Source organism: the organism of the source record quoted next, unplaced genomic scaffold, assembly GCF_019419815.1.
Source record: "Pyrus x bretschneideri cultivar Hongxiangsu unplaced genomic scaffold, Pyrus_bretschneideri_v1 Contig20, whole genome shotgun sequence".
Lineage (NCBI taxonomy): Eukaryota > Viridiplantae > Streptophyta > Magnoliopsida > Rosales > Rosaceae > Pyrus > Pyrus x bretschneideri.
The window spans coordinates 1667309-1685220 of record NW_025999502.1 but is presented as its reverse complement, the minus strand read 5'-3'; the positions used below and the strand labels follow the sequence as shown (position 1 = coordinate 1685220).

The 17912-nt window shown below is 37.2% G+C and overlaps 3 protein-coding genes and 1 long non-coding RNA gene across 4 annotated transcripts; 2 read left to right on the top strand and 2 right to left on the bottom strand.

Annotated features, from left to right (window-relative positions):
- The first annotated feature begins 2486 nt into the window (after positions 1–2486).
- Positions 2487–4752, top strand: LOC125477011. The gene is made up of 3 exons (XM_048583749.1): positions 2487–3403; positions 3584–3769; positions 4135–4752. Exons 1-3 carry the CDS (start codon positions 2933–2935, stop codon positions 4417–4419), a joined length of 942 nt encoding a protein of 313 aa, XP_048439706.1. The 5' UTR covers positions 2487–2932; the 3' UTR covers positions 4420–4752.
- Positions 4753–8846: 4094 nt separating this feature from the next.
- LOC125477168 lies at positions 8847–9856 on the bottom strand. The gene is made up of 2 exons (XR_007258340.1): positions 9777–9856; positions 8847–9273 (listed from the first exon to the last, which is right to left on the bottom strand). It is a non-coding gene; the product is annotated as an uncharacterized LOC125477168 (long non-coding RNA).
- A 774-nt stretch (positions 9857–10630) lies between these two features.
- LOC103930424 (protein disulfide isomerase-like 1-6) lies at positions 10631–17485 on the top strand. Its single transcript, XM_009339760.3, has 12 exons — positions 10631–11269; positions 11593–11722; positions 11879–12044; positions 12302–12420; positions 12584–12664; positions 12750–12839; positions 12944–13015; positions 13097–13165; positions 13448–13528; positions 16464–16598; positions 16978–17031; positions 17119–17485. Exons 1-12 carry the CDS (start codon positions 10746–10748, stop codon positions 17212–17214), a joined length of 1617 nt encoding a protein of 538 aa, XP_009338035.2. The 5' UTR covers positions 10631–10745; the 3' UTR covers positions 17215–17485.
- On the bottom strand, positions 13540–16457 carry LOC125477150 (beta-glucosidase 24-like). The gene has a single exon (XM_048584092.1). It carries the CDS (start codon positions 15727–15729, stop codon positions 14164–14166), a length of 1566 nt encoding a protein of 521 aa, XP_048440049.1. The 5' UTR covers positions 15730–16457; the 3' UTR covers positions 13540–14163.
- Positions 17486–17912: the final 427 nt, after the last annotated feature.

Sequence of the window (17912 nt, the reverse complement as noted above, 5' to 3'; positions counted from 1 at the left end):
AATCCGGGCCCTTGACTGCCAAAAGCATAGGCCCACTTTAAAAGTTATGATAACTTTAACCGTTAGATCAAATTTTAAGGGTCCGGATTGTTTGATGAAGAGGATTAGGTGGAAGGGATCCGAAGAGGATCCCTTTCAATTTTCTCTCTCCCATTCCACGTGACAAAGAAACTTTTTCTCTTCTTAATTAGTAAAGGTATCCAATGAGGTTCCGCCACCTATCATCTTAATAAAGGCTTCTGAATTAGGAAGTGGTACTTTTGATAAAAAAAATAATAAAAAATTAGGAAGTGGTACTACGTATTGGGAGATGTGTTGCCTCCATAAGTCTAGGTGACTTTTCATATATCTCCATCACCACTCATCCAAAAATTCTACATTTTTAACACTATTACTTTCAAAAAATATTATATAAATTCATAAAAAATATTTTGTAAGTAATCACTCAATTTTTTTATCTTACACCATAAAATCACTAAGATACTAAAGGAAAATTTCTTATATTTTATAAATATATATGTTGTATGTTGAATGATAAACTTAATTAAAATAATAAACTTATATTAGGCCACTAGTTTGAAAACATCTTCACCACAGAGATTCCTAGCTGGAACATTTATTAACCCTATCCTTCTTCCCTTTAAAGCTTATGGCTCGGACCCCCCCTGTACCACCAAGGTAGACAAATACGTACGAGAATTGGTAGAGACCGTTCCTTTACTTATGTCAAAAATGCAAGTTGCACCATTGAATAGCAACCCTAATTCCACCTCCTGGTCAAATACAGGTTCGTGCTGCATAGCTCAAAAGGAACTTTAATCACATGTCGATGCTCTCACTTAGTGGAATTTCATTGAGGTAGTTTTGACCCCTGATGAGGTAACATTTTTAGGTGCCATAGTTTGTTGCAATTGAACCCTTGACCTGGTTGCTAATGAAAAAAAAATAATAGTTGGAGATATTATTTGCGCGATAGCTGAGATCTCACCAAGCATAGCCTATTTAGTTCTAGCATTGGAAGAGCAAGGAAGACTCAAAATATGATGAAAGATATATTCAAGGAGAATAGAGCACTCATGTTAGTTGAAGGAGTAGGAAGCGCCTTTTAACTGTAAATAGACACTTATTTATATAATATATAATATTTTTTTCTTAAATCCGTCTAGTCTGCCTAGGCGCTAGGCCCTTGCACGCCACCCGACTAGCGCCTAGCGTTTTTTAGAATCTTGTGTCAAGGCATGCAGGGTGATCTGGGTAATGGGCTTGGCAGGAGCATGTGCGGTCGCGACAAGAAAGGCATAGGCACTGTGTTAGGTTGATTTTAAGCTTTATAGGAGAGGAACCATGAGCGAAGATCCAGTAACTCCAAAATAAGAAGAAACTTAAGAAAACTATCACAAACATAAAATATTCACTCCCAAGACCTTTGAGCACAGATGTAACTAAATCAAAATTAGAGACAAGTTGGTTAATAACAAAACGAGAATCAATAATTGACTTAGCATGTTAAAGATAATCAGAGATGGGACGAGTCCCTTTGGTGAGAGCAAGCAACTGAAAGCAGAGATTGGTGGCATTGGCAAGAGAAGCTTGAGAAAAGTGCTCATAAAGGCAGTCCCATAGAGCCTTGGAAGATGATTTGCCGATGATAAGAGACAAAGTAGCTTCAAGAGAGTGGAGGCAAGGTAACTCACAACTAGTTGATCGACTTGAAACCAGGTAACAAACTCCGGATTAGGCTTATCGAGTTTGTCAGCAATAGTAGGGATGGTATCGGTAGTGGCCTTAGCAAAACCATCAACATAGCGAAAAAGATTGTGCCCAAGAAGTAAGAGCTTCATTTGACTGAGCCATATGATTAATTGGAATTGGTCTACTTCAGAAAATGAGTGATGTTAAGGCTAGAGATAGAAGCACCAATTGTTGAAAAGGTAGCAACAAGAGCGGTAGCCATGATAGAAGAGAGAGGGAGATCAACAAGAAAGTTTGGGAAGAAGCGGGCTAGGGTTTCACGATCATGAAAACAAAAAACCTTAACTCGTTGATATCACGTAGAATTATGTAAGTTGTGTAGTACTATTGTTATCACAAGGTGCATATATATACAATTCTTTGACTTGGGTCTCAAGAAATACAAAGTTCACAGGGATTCCAAAACTTAGACTAATAGAATCTTAACCCAATTCTCCTACACTGAATAAATAAATAAAAATAAATAAACACAAGCACTAGCCTCCAAATCAAAATTAGGTAGTTTGTAAAATACGAAAAACCCATCAAACGAATAATGTTATTAGCTTGAGGAGCATCGTTATCGCATGCCAACATATAATATTGTAATATTTACAATTAAGATTAAATAATTACACAATTATATGTAAATAATATAGAGCAATAATAATGGTACGTGTATTGCCGACACTTTTTTTGGTCAATTTACAACTAGTTTTGGCAAAAGAACAAGGTGTGGTACAAAATCATTGGCTCTGCAAATCAAGTGGGGGCACTGCTTCTCGTTGGTCCTTAACAAAAGCTTCACTTACACTCTGCATTCCTTACATACACACAGAGAAACACACTGCTTTGTGGCAGCTTTCGAAATTTTATCAGCATCTCATCTGTTTAACTAGTTTTTTGGTGAAATTTTCTGAAAGGATTTTTCATTCTGTTCCTCTTTTCTCTCTCTAGAACTGAATTCTAGTGGTCAATTTGTTCAGTTCCTCACTCTAGTATAGAAACCAGTTCATATCTATCAAAACCCTTTTCTGGGTACCCAAGAATTTGCTAGAAGTTTCAATCTTTGGTAAATTTCCACTCAAATTGTGTGTGTTTCACTTGGGTGATTTCCAAATTTGTGGAGGAAGTTCCTGGCAGAACGCCTTGACTTGTAAGTTCGTAATTCAAAACCTGCTTTGTTATTACTGATTAGGCAATGATGCATTCAACAAAATCAGAGTCTGATATCACAAGCTTAGCTGGATCTTCACCGTCGAGGTCCCCAAAGGCACCTGTGTACTATGTCCAGAGCCCTTCAAGGGACTCGCACGATGGGGACAAGTCCTCGTCAATGCACGCCACTCCAATCTACAACAACAGCCCCATGGAGTCACCCTCACACCCCTCCTTCGGCCGCCACTCGAGGAACTCCTCCTCGAGCAAATTCTCGGGGATTTTCAGGTCCTCTTCAGGTAGGAAAGGCGGTAGTAAGCAGAGGAATGACAAGGGGTGGCCGGAGTGCAAGGTGATTATGGAGGACGGGGCTTATGATGATTTCAACGATAAGTCGCTTTCGCGGCGAGTGCAGGTCTTGATTGCTCTACTTAGCTTTGTGTTGTTGTTCACTGTCTTCTGCTTGATCATATGGGGCGCAAGCAGGCCTTACAAAGCGGAAGTAGTAGTTAAGGTAAGCTAAAAATTTGATGCTGAATTTTGTCTTACTTCTTGGTGTGATGATTTAATTTGGAAATACTGAAAAGGGTGTGGGGTTCTTCAATTCAAGGAATGTAGTGGGAAAATGGGAATTATGCAGTTGCTAATAGGATGAAATTGTTTCGGTCTAACGGAGCACTTACGATTCTTGCAGAGCTTGGAAATCAGTAACTTCTACATTGGTGAGGGTTCGGACTTCAGTGGAGTTCCATCAAAGATGGTGACAGTGAATGGCTCATTAAGATTGAGTGTGCGCAACTCTGCTTCAATCTTTGGCATTCATGTTACCTCCTCACCTATCGGTCTCCTTTATTCGGAGATTGCGGTAGCAATTGGTCAGGTTGGATTCTCTACCATGACTACCATATTTATCTCTAAGCAAATTTTTGAATAGTATGTAGGATAAGGGTAAATTTACTATTTTGGTTTCTTTGTTCTCACGCTTTGGTGCCTCGAGTTTTAATCTTTCATAGCTCTGTCCAAGTTTTTTTCCGTTTACAATTCAAGTGCCATTGGCAACTTCCAGGGACCGAAATTAATTTCAGGTCAAAACACAGGAACCAAAATCCTAACTGGACTAGGATATTACATTACCAAACTAGGAAAGTTTGGTCTTGATTCGTAGTCTGGCAACATAATACGTATGTAGGATACCGTTTGGAATCGCTTGATAAGTGTTAAATTTTCTGAACTTTGTCTTTGCAGTTGAAGAAATATTATCAGCCTAGAAAGAGCCTCCGAACGATATCAGTGAACTTGCATGGTACTAAGGTCCCTTTATATGGAGCTGGATCAAGTTTGATGTACACAAAAACTGGTGCATTGGTTCCGATTCCATTGACCTTAAACTTTGAAATCTGGTCTCGAGCGTATGTTGTAGGGAAGCTAGTGAAAACAAAGCATCGAAAGCGAATCTCATGCCATTTGATTTTGGATCCCACTGTCACCAAACCCATCAAGTTCAAAAAGAGCTCATGCACTTATGACTAATGATATCCTTCTGTGAATGCTTGTGAAAATCCAGTGCAGAATTTACTGCAATTTGAGTGTACTTTTTGGCCAGGGACTGCAATCCGAGTTGAGTTGTTCATTCTGCATATGAAATCCTTTCTCAAGAAATTAAAATACCAAGTTTATTTTTTGGCCTGAGTAAATCTTTTACTTTAAAAATTCCTGTAATTCGTTTTTTATTTTGTTTTTGTTAAATTCATGTCACTATTTTAGTTATGATCTTATGTGAAATAAATGTAAATAGCTTGGTTTGAAATTATGTGATGCATATCGTATGTATGTTTATAAAGACAAGGGAGTTTTTGACGTGCAGCACAATGTTATGAGCTTATACCATTTGGGAGTTTCAAAGCTTTTGCTATCCTTTTCTATGCGGATATCATAGACCCGCTGACCTTTTGTTGTATCACAAAGCGAACAAGTTACAAGGGGACTACATACTGATTTTTTTAATTGTAGATCCTTGTACTATCTCTACACGCTTAATCCTAGTATGAGATGAAGCAACTGAGATTTTGACATCAGTAGATGACCGGGAGAATCCCTCTAGTAAACAGACATTATCCTCCCAATTATTGCCAACATTATGTTCATCGAAGCAAAGAATCATTTCTCGCAAGCCTCTTCCATGTTTAACCAAAAACCTTGCAAACATAGTCACACTCTCATCAATCAAATAATGAATGTTCACCTTTAAGTGACATAGGAAGTCTCTCAAATTCTGCACTTGACTTTCCCAGTATTGCTCATCAGTGCAACCCACATTGTTCAACAGAATGTTGTGCCATGTACCTTCTCTTCCTCCGAGGGTGCTGCTAGCTACGTAAATACTAAAAGTACGGATTATAGGAGCGCTCTTGAATTGGCATGCTATACCTGGGAGAACAGGTTTATTCAAACAGCCGATATGAATTTGCAAGGTCTCAAGTTCCATAAACGAGTACGGTAGACTGCCATCAAAACAAATGGATGATAAAAACAGGAGATAGCCAAAGCTTATTGCAAAGGGTTTGAACATGCAATGATCCGCAAAGAAAATTAATTGCATTAATCTTATTCTTCACAGGCAAGAAATGTACCCAAATCAGAGACAATGTGAGAAGTGAGGGGAGACCAAAGGAAAAAGGTGAAAGCTTAAACCCTCGTCATTTGTAGTTGGAATGTATTTGCAAGGCCTAAGCGAGACTCCTCAATGAATCACAATTAAACAAACAGCTAGGCAGAACAAAATCATCACGCAAAGAGACATGAAGTGCAAGTTCTTCAACCCTATTGCGCTTCATCACCTGATCAATACAATCATGCAAACATGAAGAACTCAAATAGCCTTTAAACCTAAATACCGTTATATACAGAGTTTTCATGGCGGCGATTCAGAACTCCGCTTAAAATTTCTACTTTTCCGCGTTTTGATGAACGAATTACGTGAAAGAAATCGAGGATAGGAAAGGAATCCCATATACAACTCAATCTTCGAGATAAAACACTCGTTTGAGCAATGGATCCGATCAGTAAAAAAGAGAATATGTAGTACAATATATCATCCGGAAGACTAGCGATTCAGTCGATACTACTTCGCTAGTCATCAGCGCGTTTCTTTTCTTGCTTTGCAAGCCTTCGCTTCCTGCTGGAAATCCTCTCTTTTGATCGGACTGCAACTGCAAGCCTCCTCCTCTTTGCAGCGCTTGTTTCCATAGAGTTTAGAGTAATCAATTTTCTTCTTTGTATGCTTGGTTGATATATGAGATTTTCCATCTGATTTAACCAAAAAACAAAAATCACTGTCAATTGTTTATATTCTATATAAAAGATGAAATAATCTTTCATCGGTGCATTTAACCCCTTAAGACCATCTCCAATGGTTAGGCTAAAAGTTAAATTTTTTAGCCCGAAAAATTTAGCTTTTAACCCAAAAATAGCTTTTCTACTTCAACCATTCTACTCTAAAATTTTAGCCCAGGATTATTAAAGAATAAATTTAAGTTATTTTTTTTGTTAAATTAAATTTAAAAAAAAAAATATGTAGACTATCGTAAATTAATTTTATGAACATTTTAATCTAAAAAAAATTTAAATTCCGATAAATATTAGGTAGAGTCCACCCCAATTTCTGAGCTAAATTTCGGGAGGAATTTGGCATTGGTTTAGCATTTAGCATTTAACTCAAAATGTCCCCTTGGGTTGGAGTGCGTTTGGGGGGAAATTTTGGGAGGTAATTTAGCTTTTAGCCCACCATTAGAGTTGGTCTAATACTAATAAGAATTTTGATCCTTTAAGATTTTTAATTTATTTATATTTTTTTATCGAAAAAGATGTTTTATTAAATATTAGATAAAAGCAAAGGATAGGAAAAACTACCTAAAACTCAAGTGTAAATATCGAAAACTACAATTACGTCTTGAAGGACACATTGCCTGATTAAACCCCACATCGTCCAGGGGTGATCCTTAAATGTATATTCTCATCCCTACCTAGCACGAGGCCTTTTGGGAGCTCACTGGCTTCGGGTTCCATGGGAACTCCGAAGTTAAGCGAGTAGCGCGCGAGAGCACTCCCAGGATGGGTGACCCTCTGGGAAGTTGCTCGTGAGTTCCCAAAAACAAAACCGTGAGGGAATAGTAAGCCCAAAGCGGACAATATCGTGCTACGGTGGTAGAGCGGGCCCGGGAAGTGGTTCCGCCCCGAGCCGGGATGTGACATTGGTATTAGAGCCTAACCCTGGCCGCGTGTGTGTCGACGAGGACGTCGGGCCCCTAAGGGAGGTGGATTGTGACATCCCACATCGCCCAGGGGTGATCCTTAAATGTATATTCCTATCTCTACCTAGCACGAGGCCTTTTGGGAGCTCACTGGCTTCGGGTTCCATGGGAGCTCCGAAGTTAAGCGAGTAGCGCGCGAGAGCACTCTCAGGATGGGTGACCCTCTGGGAAGTTGCTCGTGAGTTCCCAAAAACAAAACCGTGAGGGAATGGTAAGCCCAAAGCGGACAATATCGTGCTACGGTGGTAGAGCAGGCCCGGGAAGTGGTTCCGCCCCGGGCCGAGATGTGACAAAGTACCTCCAAAACTCAGTCATATATTAAAACTATAACAAAAAACAAAAAGAAAAGAAATTAACAAGCGAAATAACTAAACATAAAATAACACTTAAAAAAAACTTAGACAAATACGAGAAAGCGAAACAAAGAGCCAAAAGAATAACCCTTAAAAGATTTTACTAAAACATATTAGTATATGCCACACACAACTGTGTGAAATTTTTTATTTTTGTTTTTAAAATTGAAGGACAGAGGAAGAGAATGAGAGAGAACATGGGAGTGGAGAGCAAGGAAGAGAGGTTTATTTTTTTAGATTAAAGAAAAAGCAACAAAATTTTATTTTGTAAAATTAAGTTACTGTCCTCAACTTTTTTGTTATGATAGAAAACAAATATGTCTTTTCACATTCTTTTAGTTGACAAAGAAAATTTTATTAATATGTAATTTAAATTAAGACAAAAGCATGAAGTAGACCTATAAAACCAACTTCCTACAAACAAACTAGGAAACCAAACTCCAAACTCCAAACTCTAAATCCAATCCCAACCCCAAAAGACCTTAAACCTGATTTCAAACCCTTATGAACCATTTAATAAAATACCCTCTCTCTCATTTAAACAATCGTGATATGTTAAACTTAATTATAACAAATTAAAGAAATATCATCAGTCCTCACATCTCTATTTCTCACATCAATGTAAGAGTCAATCTTACATGTAGTATTGTATTATACATTTAAGTTTATTTTACGATGTATGTTTATTGAATACATGAATACAACGATATTATCTACTTTAGATTAGACATAATAATTTGGTTTGAATTGATCGAGAATCAAATCTAATACCTCTCACTTATAAATGAAAAATAATACTAAATGATATCTTAATCTGTATTTTATTAATACTAAATCATTATCTCCAAACGTGTTAGGCATAAGTACATGTACCCTAACCACAACCACTATGGTCCGCTCTACCATTCATATTTTGGCAATGAACCTCAACGGTTCCAAACCGACTTTGACATGGTCAGACTTAGAGCTGGTTCAGTAAGCGATACCAAATTGAAACTAATATCCTGAATTTCAAACCAAAATTTTTCGGGACGGGAATTTGAAGACCAATCCCAAACCAAAATTTCGGGAATCACTAAATATTTTCGGTATTTCAGGAAAAATCGAGATTAAATTTTGATTTTGGGCAATTGGGTTGAAACTTAACATATTGGGCCTTTGGGCTGAAATTTAGCCTTTTAGATTGAAATTATCAGCCCAATTTCATAAATACCAATATGTCATACATACAAATATGTCATATATGCGTTTGTGCAATCTATTTTGAGCATTTTACTTCATACATACCAATCTGTGCAATCATAGATTTATAGCCCTAATTGAAATATGAAATTATGAATTGTTCTTCAAATATATTCTACCATCAAACTATTTAAATTCAACATTCCACATGCATGCAACAAAAATAAATTAAGTTAAGTAACAAATCCAAAAGCAAAAAGAAAAGCTTAAAGTTCATGAAGATTGTTGGCCCCTTCGGCCCTTGATCTTGTTGATGGTTGTGGTTGCTCTCTTACCATGTTTATTGTTGTTGATTGGTATGTATAAAGTATTAAAGCATTAAAGACAAATTAGAAAGTTGAAAAGTATATATAAAGAAGCAAAAAATTATGGAGAAAACAGGACTTAAAATCTACACCTTTATAATTCCTATTGTTGCTGCTGCATTCCATTGTGTGTTGAAGTTTCTGAGTTTTGACATAGAAGAGTAACCTACAAATCTGTGTAAATTAAAGCACATACTTCAACCATGGTGCTCCTAACAAGAGGACAACACAAACTTTAAAATCATACTGATAATATGCAAGTTAATTGTGACTTCTTCGTGGAATGGAAGTAAACAAAAATGGAGAAACACAACACATTTGAGAGGAGCAGAGCATTACCAAATGCAGGTTTGCCTGCACAACAAATATACCTAGCAGGAACCTACGGGCAAGAAAATTATTCACATCTCTGCATTTACTTCAGTTTAACATCAGAAAATTCCAGAACAACCAGAAAGTATAGTCACCAATTGAAATTTTCAAAAGACATAAATCATAGCCAAACTCCTAAAATGAAAAAAAAAAAAAAAATTTCATAAACCCGTAAACATAAATATAGAAATTAAATTAGGGCTGGAATCATGAACATCCAATCCAAAACATAAATTTCACAAACCTTAATCTAGAATTCGAACCCTAAATTACATTTCAAACCCTAAATTAATTCCAAAATTTACCTTATTTGGGGGAGGATCGGTGCACAGTGCACTGGATGAAGAAGACTCTTAGACTTTGAGTGTCTGATAGTGAGAATCGCATGAGAATCGAGAGAGAGAGAGAGAGAGCGGTTCCTTTTCCTATATATATATATATATATATATAATAATAATAATAAATTAATAATATATATTTTTGGTACGGTATGTGATTCCCGAAATATTGAAAAGACAATCCTGTATCCCGTATCGAAATTTCAGAATCGGTTCAGGATAGCATCCCGAAAATTTTGGAAATTTTGGTTTGGGACATTTTTGGTTTGGTATTGAGATTTTTTTCGGTTCGTTTTTAGGATTTTCGGGAATTTTTTTCCACCCCTTACACAACTAATTTCAATTTTATACCTCTTGGTTCTTAGTGGTTACCACGACAATGAATATATTCACGGATGAACCTAAAAATGCAAAGTGACTAAAATTCCAAACATAAAACGTTATACAACTCCATATTTCAAGCAGAACGTTTTGGATCAAATTTCTGGCGCTAGTTAATCGCACAGTGATGGCTAGAGAGGTTAAAATACCATTGTAAGTCTTCCTCGCCCCCGGGAGGATGGGTTGCTATAATTCAATGTATGCACGAGCGGAACAAACAATGATCATATTCATACATGATTCTAAAAATGAAGAACAACATTAATAAATAACAATTTTAGACATAAGACGTTACATAACTCCATAGTTTACATAAAGTCCAACTATTACTCGGTAATAAAATGCCCACGTTTCTATCATTTTTATGAGTTATTGCCGCCAATCAGGGCAGTGAAGGCAAATAGTATCAATCAAGCCCAAATTCTCACTCCCTACATTCAGTCCTCAGTAAAAACTTCCCAGTTCTCACGGAATACCCTGTCTTTTCATTCCATAGATCTCACTCACCAAAGATCCACAAGAAACCCACTTCCCTCTGCAAAATCCTCCAAAACCATGTCCAGACCAAAACCCACCTCCAGATTCATCCTCTTCACCCTCACCCTCCTCCTCCTACTCCATTTCCCAACCCCCATCAAATCCTCCGAACCCCAAAACCCCGCCGCCGACGAAACCGAAGACGGCGAACTGGAAGAGCTCCTGGCATTGGATGAACAAGTAGAACAAGAAGAAGACCAAGACGGGGGGCCCGCCACAAGGTCTTCGGAGGCCGAGCTTTTATCCAAAGCACAGAGGATTGTTCTGGAGCTTAATCATGACAATACAAAGAGGGTGATTGAAAACAATGAGTATGTTCTGGTTCTCGGGTACGCTCCCTGGTGTGCCAGGAGTGCCGAGCTGATGCCTCAGTTTGCTGAGGCTGCCACTGCGCTGAAGGAATTGGGGAGCCCTCTTTTGATGGCCAAGCTTGATGCCGAGCGGCACGCGAAAACTGCGTCGTCTCTCGAGATCAAAGGGTTCCCTACTCTGCTTCTGTTTGTCAATGGCACCTCCCAAGCCTACACTGGTGGATTTTCTGCGTGAGTGGCTCTTAAACTTTGTCAACCTGTCTAATTGGGAATATTTTATGTTAATTTCATTTGGATTAGCTAAGTGAATCATATATTTGGCCAGTTACTTATAAGTTATAATTCAGATTGTGTTTTGTCATTTATGTTATCTGTATGCTTATATGCTTGTTATTGTTCCGTCCTTTGTCATTGCCATAATTCGTATAGTCAAGTTGTGTTATTTCACTTAATTTAAGTAAATTTTTATAGAAGGTGTAATACCAGTGATTCTGGGGGAAATTTTGAGTTGTGCATTTCCATTAATGTGTTTATGGGGGCAAATTTTGATTCAGGGAAGAAATAGTGATATGGGCGAGGAAGAAAACCGGTGAACCTGTTATTCGGATAAGCTCGGTGACAGAGGCAGCAGAATTTCTCAAGAAGTCCGACATATTTGTTCTTGGCCTGTTTGAAAATTTTGAGGTACATGCGTATTTGTTGTTTTCAAATTTTTCTTAAAATGCTAGACCTGGGAAATACTGAAAACCTGGAGTTAGAATTAGACAGTGCTTTGATTATATATTTGTTTGTACATTATGGGTTTTTTGGGCTTATTCTGTTTGTTATAAAACCATTCAGGGGCCCGAGCACAAAGAATTTGTAAAAGCAGCGGCAGCTGACAGTGCCATCCAGTTCGTAGAAGTAAGCAACATCGAGGTTGCTAATGTTCTCTTTCCAAATGTAAAACCAACTAATGTTTTCCTTGGAATTGTGAAAAGTGAGCCAGAAAGATACACTGCATATGGTGAGTTGCTTAATTTTTTTACTGAAGGTGATGAAATTTTTTGTTTTCTTGCTTGCTTGTGCAACTTAGCGAGTGTATAAATTTCAATGATTTCTCTCAGTTAAATCAAAGTTTAGATCTGCAAACCAATAAGGAGACTTATGTTTGAGTGCCAACTTGCATATTTGACTGTGATTGTCATTGGTTACATTCCACAAAAAAATTTCCACTCAGTAAGAATTACTAACGTAGTTATTCATAAATGTTTGGGTTTGCAGAAGGGACCTTTAGAGTGGATGAAATACTGCAGTTTCTGGACTATAACAAGTTTCCATTAGTTAACAGACTTACTGAAGCAAATTCTGCAAAAGTGTACTCCAGTCCTATTCAACTTCAGGTTTCTGATTCCGCTGCCGTTTAATGCAACTCAGATATCAGATAATATTTCCGGAATTACATTACCCCTTAAGAATTTCTTAAGCTTGAGTCATATATAAAGAATTGGAATTGGCATGATAATAAGTTCTGCCATTTAATGACTCACTTTTATTCTTGCGCAGGTTCATGTTTTTGCAGACGCAGATGACTTCAAGAAACTTCTTGAGCCCCTTCAAGATGTTGCTAGACAGTTCAAGTCAAAGGTACTCAAATGGACTATATGTCGAAGCTATTAGGTGAATTGGTTAAATCTACTAATGTTTTCCCTTTTTCATTCTCTTGATCCAGATACTGTTCATATATATAGACATTACAGATGAAAATCTTGCTAAGCCTTACTTAACGGTATATGGGCTTGAAGAATCAAACAGTGCTGTGGTCAGTTTCCCACTTGTGAACTACACATTGACTCTGAATTCTTTCTATCAAGGAATCTTTTGCTAAGGCTATAACTAATCAGGTTTTATCTGTGTTCGGCACAGGTCACTGCTTTTGATATTAGAGGGAACTCTAAATATCTATTAGAATCAAATCCATCACCAAGCAATCTTGAAGTAATAATTTCTCATGTTTTGAAATTTCCTCATCAAGAGTATCTACCTAGACTACTAAAATTTCTGAATTGGATTTTGTAGGAGTTCTGCTCAGGCCTATTACGTGGTACTGTATCTCCGCACTTCAAATCGCAACCAATACCTGATAACGTGAGTCATTTTCCCTTTAAAAGATTTTTGGATCAATTAATCTTGGAATCATATCTTAGTTTTTTTCTTCTATAACTTAAGACAATAGTTGCTTGTTTTGATTCCCCGTGTTACAAAATCCTTAAGCCAAATTTTTTTGTTAGCTGGTGAACAACCAAAACTGTGCTGCGGTGTGCTAATTTCAACATAGCTTTGAAGTAGTAAATATGAAAGCACTTCCTGTAATGTTATAGTTCTATCACATTAAATGTAGTTCTAAATCAGCTCACGTTAAAATTGCAGAAGAATGTAACCGTCCAGAGCATTGTAGGAAAGACATTTGATGACTTGGTTTTAAATAGTCACAAGAATGTGGTACTAGAGGTATGTGTGTCTTTCTCTCCTACATCTATTTTAATTCTGCTCACATGATCACATCCAAGTTGAAGTTCCTGAAGTTTGAAAACAAAATAAAGTTTCTGTTGTCTTGCTTATCAACAGAACAAAAAAGTGAATGAGCTGTATCATGCTTGTATTCTTTGATATGCCTTCTATATGAGTATGTACATTGTTCATAATATATATATATATCGCATGTGTGTGTGTGTGTGTTAGAGAAAAAATTTGGCATCGCAGGAAACTGATAAGAAACTACTACTCAAAAGAGCTGTAAAAGTCATCAAGTAGGTACTAAGAGTTCTAAGATATGCTCCAAAAACCAAGGCCTTTCAAAATAGTACATCAACAACAACAAGAAAACCTTATCCCAATAAGTGGGGTCGGCTATATGAATCCTAGAATGCCATTGTGCTCGGTTTTGTGCCGTGTCTTCCATTAGATCCAAGTAGTCCAAGTCTTTTCTTACTGTCTCTTTCCAAGTCTTCCTAGGTCTTTTCTTACATATATAAGTGTGCGTACTACTCTTTCTTTTATACGTCACGTTTGTAGAAAACCTGCCGTCAAGAACTTGGGGTTGATATACCATGTACAGCTTATGCCTTAGCTTGAGCGTTGTGTTTTTAAACTTCACCCTTGAGGAATTTAGGGAGCCACTTAGCAGAATCCTTGGGAATGCGCTTGAGATTGTCTTTGTAATCAATGTAATAAAGCCCAAATCTTGTGGTATAGCCATCAACCCATTCAAAGTCATCAAACAGCGCCCAATAGAAATATCCTTTTACATTCGCACCATTCTTGATTGCCTTGTTGAGCCAGTACAAATGCCGAAGAGTATTTTTAACTCTATGTGGATCCTTGAGTGCCTTATCAAGTCTGCGACTATTGTCCTTTGCCTCGTTGATTCCATTTTCAGTAATGTAGATTTTAGGACTTTGATAGTTTTCCTTCATGAAGTCCATCAGTTTCTGCAGACCTTTTGGATAAATGGAAATGAAACTACTTCCTTCAGCCTTAGGACCAATAGGCTCTCCATGTTTATTTTTTTTGGGTAATTCAGCTAAAGAATCAGTAGAATAGCAAATTGGTTTCTGTGGACTTGGTGGGGAGTTTTTAGCATATATTGAGGTGTAATAATTGATGCCAATAAAGTCAAAGGACCCTTTGATCAAATTCTTCTCATCCTTGGTAAAACTAGGTAGTCTGTCCCTGACCAAATCTCGCATACTCTTTGGATAATCTCCATAGACTAATGGCTCCACGTACCATCCCAGATTGAAGTCCAGAACTCTCTTCGCTGCAGCTCTGTCTTCTTCCGAATCTGAATAGGGTTCAACATATTGTCCTACAAGACTGATTCCAATTTGTCCTCCTTGGTTTGCTTGGAACTTCTCTTTGTATAGCTTAACAACAGTAGCATGGGCGAGGAGAAGGTTGTGGCTCACAATGTAAGGCTCAGTAGACGAATTACCAGATGTACATACGAATTTTGTATGCAAAGAACATCTGCCTGGTGCAGCAAATCCAAGTTCATACCCTATCTTGGCAATGATAAATGGCTCGTTGATTGTAATCCAGTTTTTGACCCTATCTCCAAATGTTTTGAAACATATTTCGCTATAATCCTTAAAATCGTTCACAAAGGAACGATTCAAAGGGCCGCCATACTTGTCTTGCAAGGTTTGGGGCGAGTCAAAATGTAAAATGGTCACATAGGGTTTGATGCCGTTCTTGATTAGCTCGTCAATTAGGTTGTTGTAATGGTCAATAGCTTCTCGGTTTATTCCACCACTCAATGTTCCAGTAGGAAGAATCCTCGTCCAGGGGATGGAAAATCTGTAAGAATCGACACCAAGGTTGTTTATAAGCTTCACATCTTCCTTGTATCGATTATACGAGTCGATGGCAGTGAACATGTTTGAGTGGTCAGAAATTCTCTCTGGGAATTTCACAACAAAGTTGTCCCAAACACTTAGTCCTTTCCCAGAATTTTTCGCTGATCCTTCTATTTGAGCAGCAGCAGTAGAGACCCCAAACACAAAATCAGTAGGGAAGTCAACCCTCTTGACTCCCAATTCTTCTGGGTTTGGATTTGATGCATTGTGATGCAATTTCTCCAAGTCAGCGGCATTCACAACAATCTGTGACGTAAATATTAAACAAGCAATTAAAAATTCGGAACACTCCATCACCTCTCTTCGTCTAAAGTTCTCTCTCTCTCTCTCTCTCTCTCTCTCTCAAAATAAAATTTAATTAAGTGAAGGATTTTCTTTGTTTATGAACCAACTTTGAGGTTGAAGCCTATCTTATGCAGGAATAGGCCGTCGATTTATATAGACATGCACACAAAATGAACTAACTAACAAGAAAGAACAAACTAACAAAAGGGTGATAGTCTGTTAACCACAAATTAGCACATTTAGTTCCAACTGAATCCATAACACTCTTTGCTGTAATTTTTCACTTCTGTTTTTCAACAACTCAAACAAAAGAATGGAACATTCAAAATTAAAGAATCTAGAAAAGGTAACACAAACTAAATATTGAACTAGTCAAGAATCTAGAAACCTCAATTGCGAACCCACATTGCACTTCATATGAAAATCACACTAGTAAATCAATAGTAATAGCAACTGCATAAAAAAACGTACTGAAAATTTAAGTTAAAAGTCGTTTATTCAGTTCATCAATATTCCAAAACATATGAAATCAACAAATGAAGAAGAAATGACATGTATCTACATGTAAATATATAAAATAATTACATTATTGGTACTAAAACTGGCCTATAAGTTGTTGTGTTGCGTTCGATATTCAAGGTACAACTACTATTGTATAGCAAGTTGTCATGGTTTTAGAATTTTTATATGGAGTGATTATTTTGATTATGCGTATAAAAAATATCATCCTTGCTATGGAACAGGTATACACACCATGGTGCATCACCTGTGAGACCACTGCCAAGCATGTAGAGAAGTTGGCTAAGCACTTTAAAAGTGTGGATAATCTACTCTTCGCAAGAATAGATGCATCTGCAAATGAACATCCAAAACTGCAAGTGAGTGTTATTTTCGGCATCATAATTTTGTTTCATGATGTTGGGATGAAAACCTAGCTTTCATGTAATCCACGAACATAGGATAAGCTAGAGCATTTACGTTAAGCTCTGCAGGAACACTTTGAAGATCCGCTGGTTGTCTTTTTTGTTTCAAATAGCTTGACGAATCATACACTTCAATCCTTGATGCGATCCTCTGAAAATGACCCGATACATCTAAATGAAAGAAGAGGGTGTGAATTGCAACCAATTTAACAACCCAGAAACATTATCAATGAAAACCATCTCTGCCCATGAAAATTTCAGTTGATGAGATGCTATCTCAGTTATTATTGTTTGTTATTCATTTATTTATTTGTTTGGTTACTTGTTACTGCAGGTAAGCGACTATCCAACACTCTTGCTGTACACAGCCAACGATAAAGGCAATCCGGTAATTAGTCATTACAACAAATCTTCTTCTGTTATGATTCATCTGTGCGCTGTAACCATCTTACGCAAGAAATTGTTCACTGTGCAGATCAAACTTTCTACAAAATCGAGCTTGAAGGACGTGGCTACAACTATCAACAAACATTTGAAGGCCAAGGATAATGCCGCTAAAGATGAATTATAGAAATATATACTGAATGGTATAGTTTCGAGTTCGAGATAGGATCTGATACTGAATACCGAGTGATTTATAACTAGAATACTGAGGAAAACGATAGGCCCAAGGAGTTGGTATATAGATCATCTTTGGTTAAGGTTTCTAGCTTTCTGAAGCATTATATGAAGGATGACATTGATCGACCCAAAATTTATGAGTTTTGTAACCCGAGAACTAGTTGTGATGAAAACTCATTATTTATGGATAATACTTGAGCACTCACCACTCAGTACCTAAATATTACTGACCACTTACATAGACTAATAAAATGAAAGACACATGTAACTCTTGTGAATGAAAGACACAAGTAACTCATGTGATTTCATAAACTACAGTATAATGGTATTCTTGTGCTTACAAGTGTGTTGTCAAAGGTTTGACTTCATTGGTAATGAGTTCAAAACCATATAAGTTTTGATTGTCCTTTGTATAGTTTAACCAAAATTTCTCATCCATGGAGACGGGGTGGGGCCGGTACCTCAGAGGAATACAGCATGTGGCTACGAATCACGATGTCGGGGATTTGAATCCCTCCTCGCCCACAACCGGCCGAAAAGGGAACAAATATGTCGTTATAGTAAAATTATAAGATCCCTTAAAAACTTAAAACTGAAGAATTTTACGAGTACATTCGGCATAAAAATGAAATTAAAAATAACAAGAAG

Excerpts from the sequence above, each read along its gene's own strand:
- LOC125477011 (XM_048583749.1), top strand. The coding sequence starts at position 2,933 with ATGATGCATTCAACAAAATCAGAGTCTGATATCACAAGCTTAGCTGGA. Across the intron at positions 3,404-3,583 it reads AAGCGGAAGTAGTAGTTAAG|AGCTTGGAAATCAGTAACTT; the intron begins GTAAGCTAAAAA and ends CGATTCTTGCAG. Across the intron at positions 3,770-4,134 it reads TTGCGGTAGCAATTGGTCAG|TTGAAGAAATATTATCAGCC; the intron begins GTTGGATTCTCT and ends TTGTCTTTGCAG.
- LOC103930424 (XM_009339760.3), top strand. The coding sequence starts at position 10,746 with ATGTCCAGACCAAAACCCACCTCCAGATTCATCCTCTTCACCCTCACC. Across the intron at positions 12,665-12,749 it reads CTAGACAGTTCAAGTCAAAG|ATACTGTTCATATATATAGA; the intron begins GTACTCAAATGG and ends CTCTTGATCCAG. Across the intron at positions 16,599-16,977 it reads ATGAACATCCAAAACTGCAA|GTAAGCGACTATCCAACACT; the intron begins GTGAGTGTTATT and ends TTGTTACTGCAG.
- LOC125477150 (XM_048584092.1), bottom strand. The coding sequence starts at position 15,729 with ATGGAGTGTTCCGAATTTTTAATTGCTTGTTTAATATTTACGTCACAG.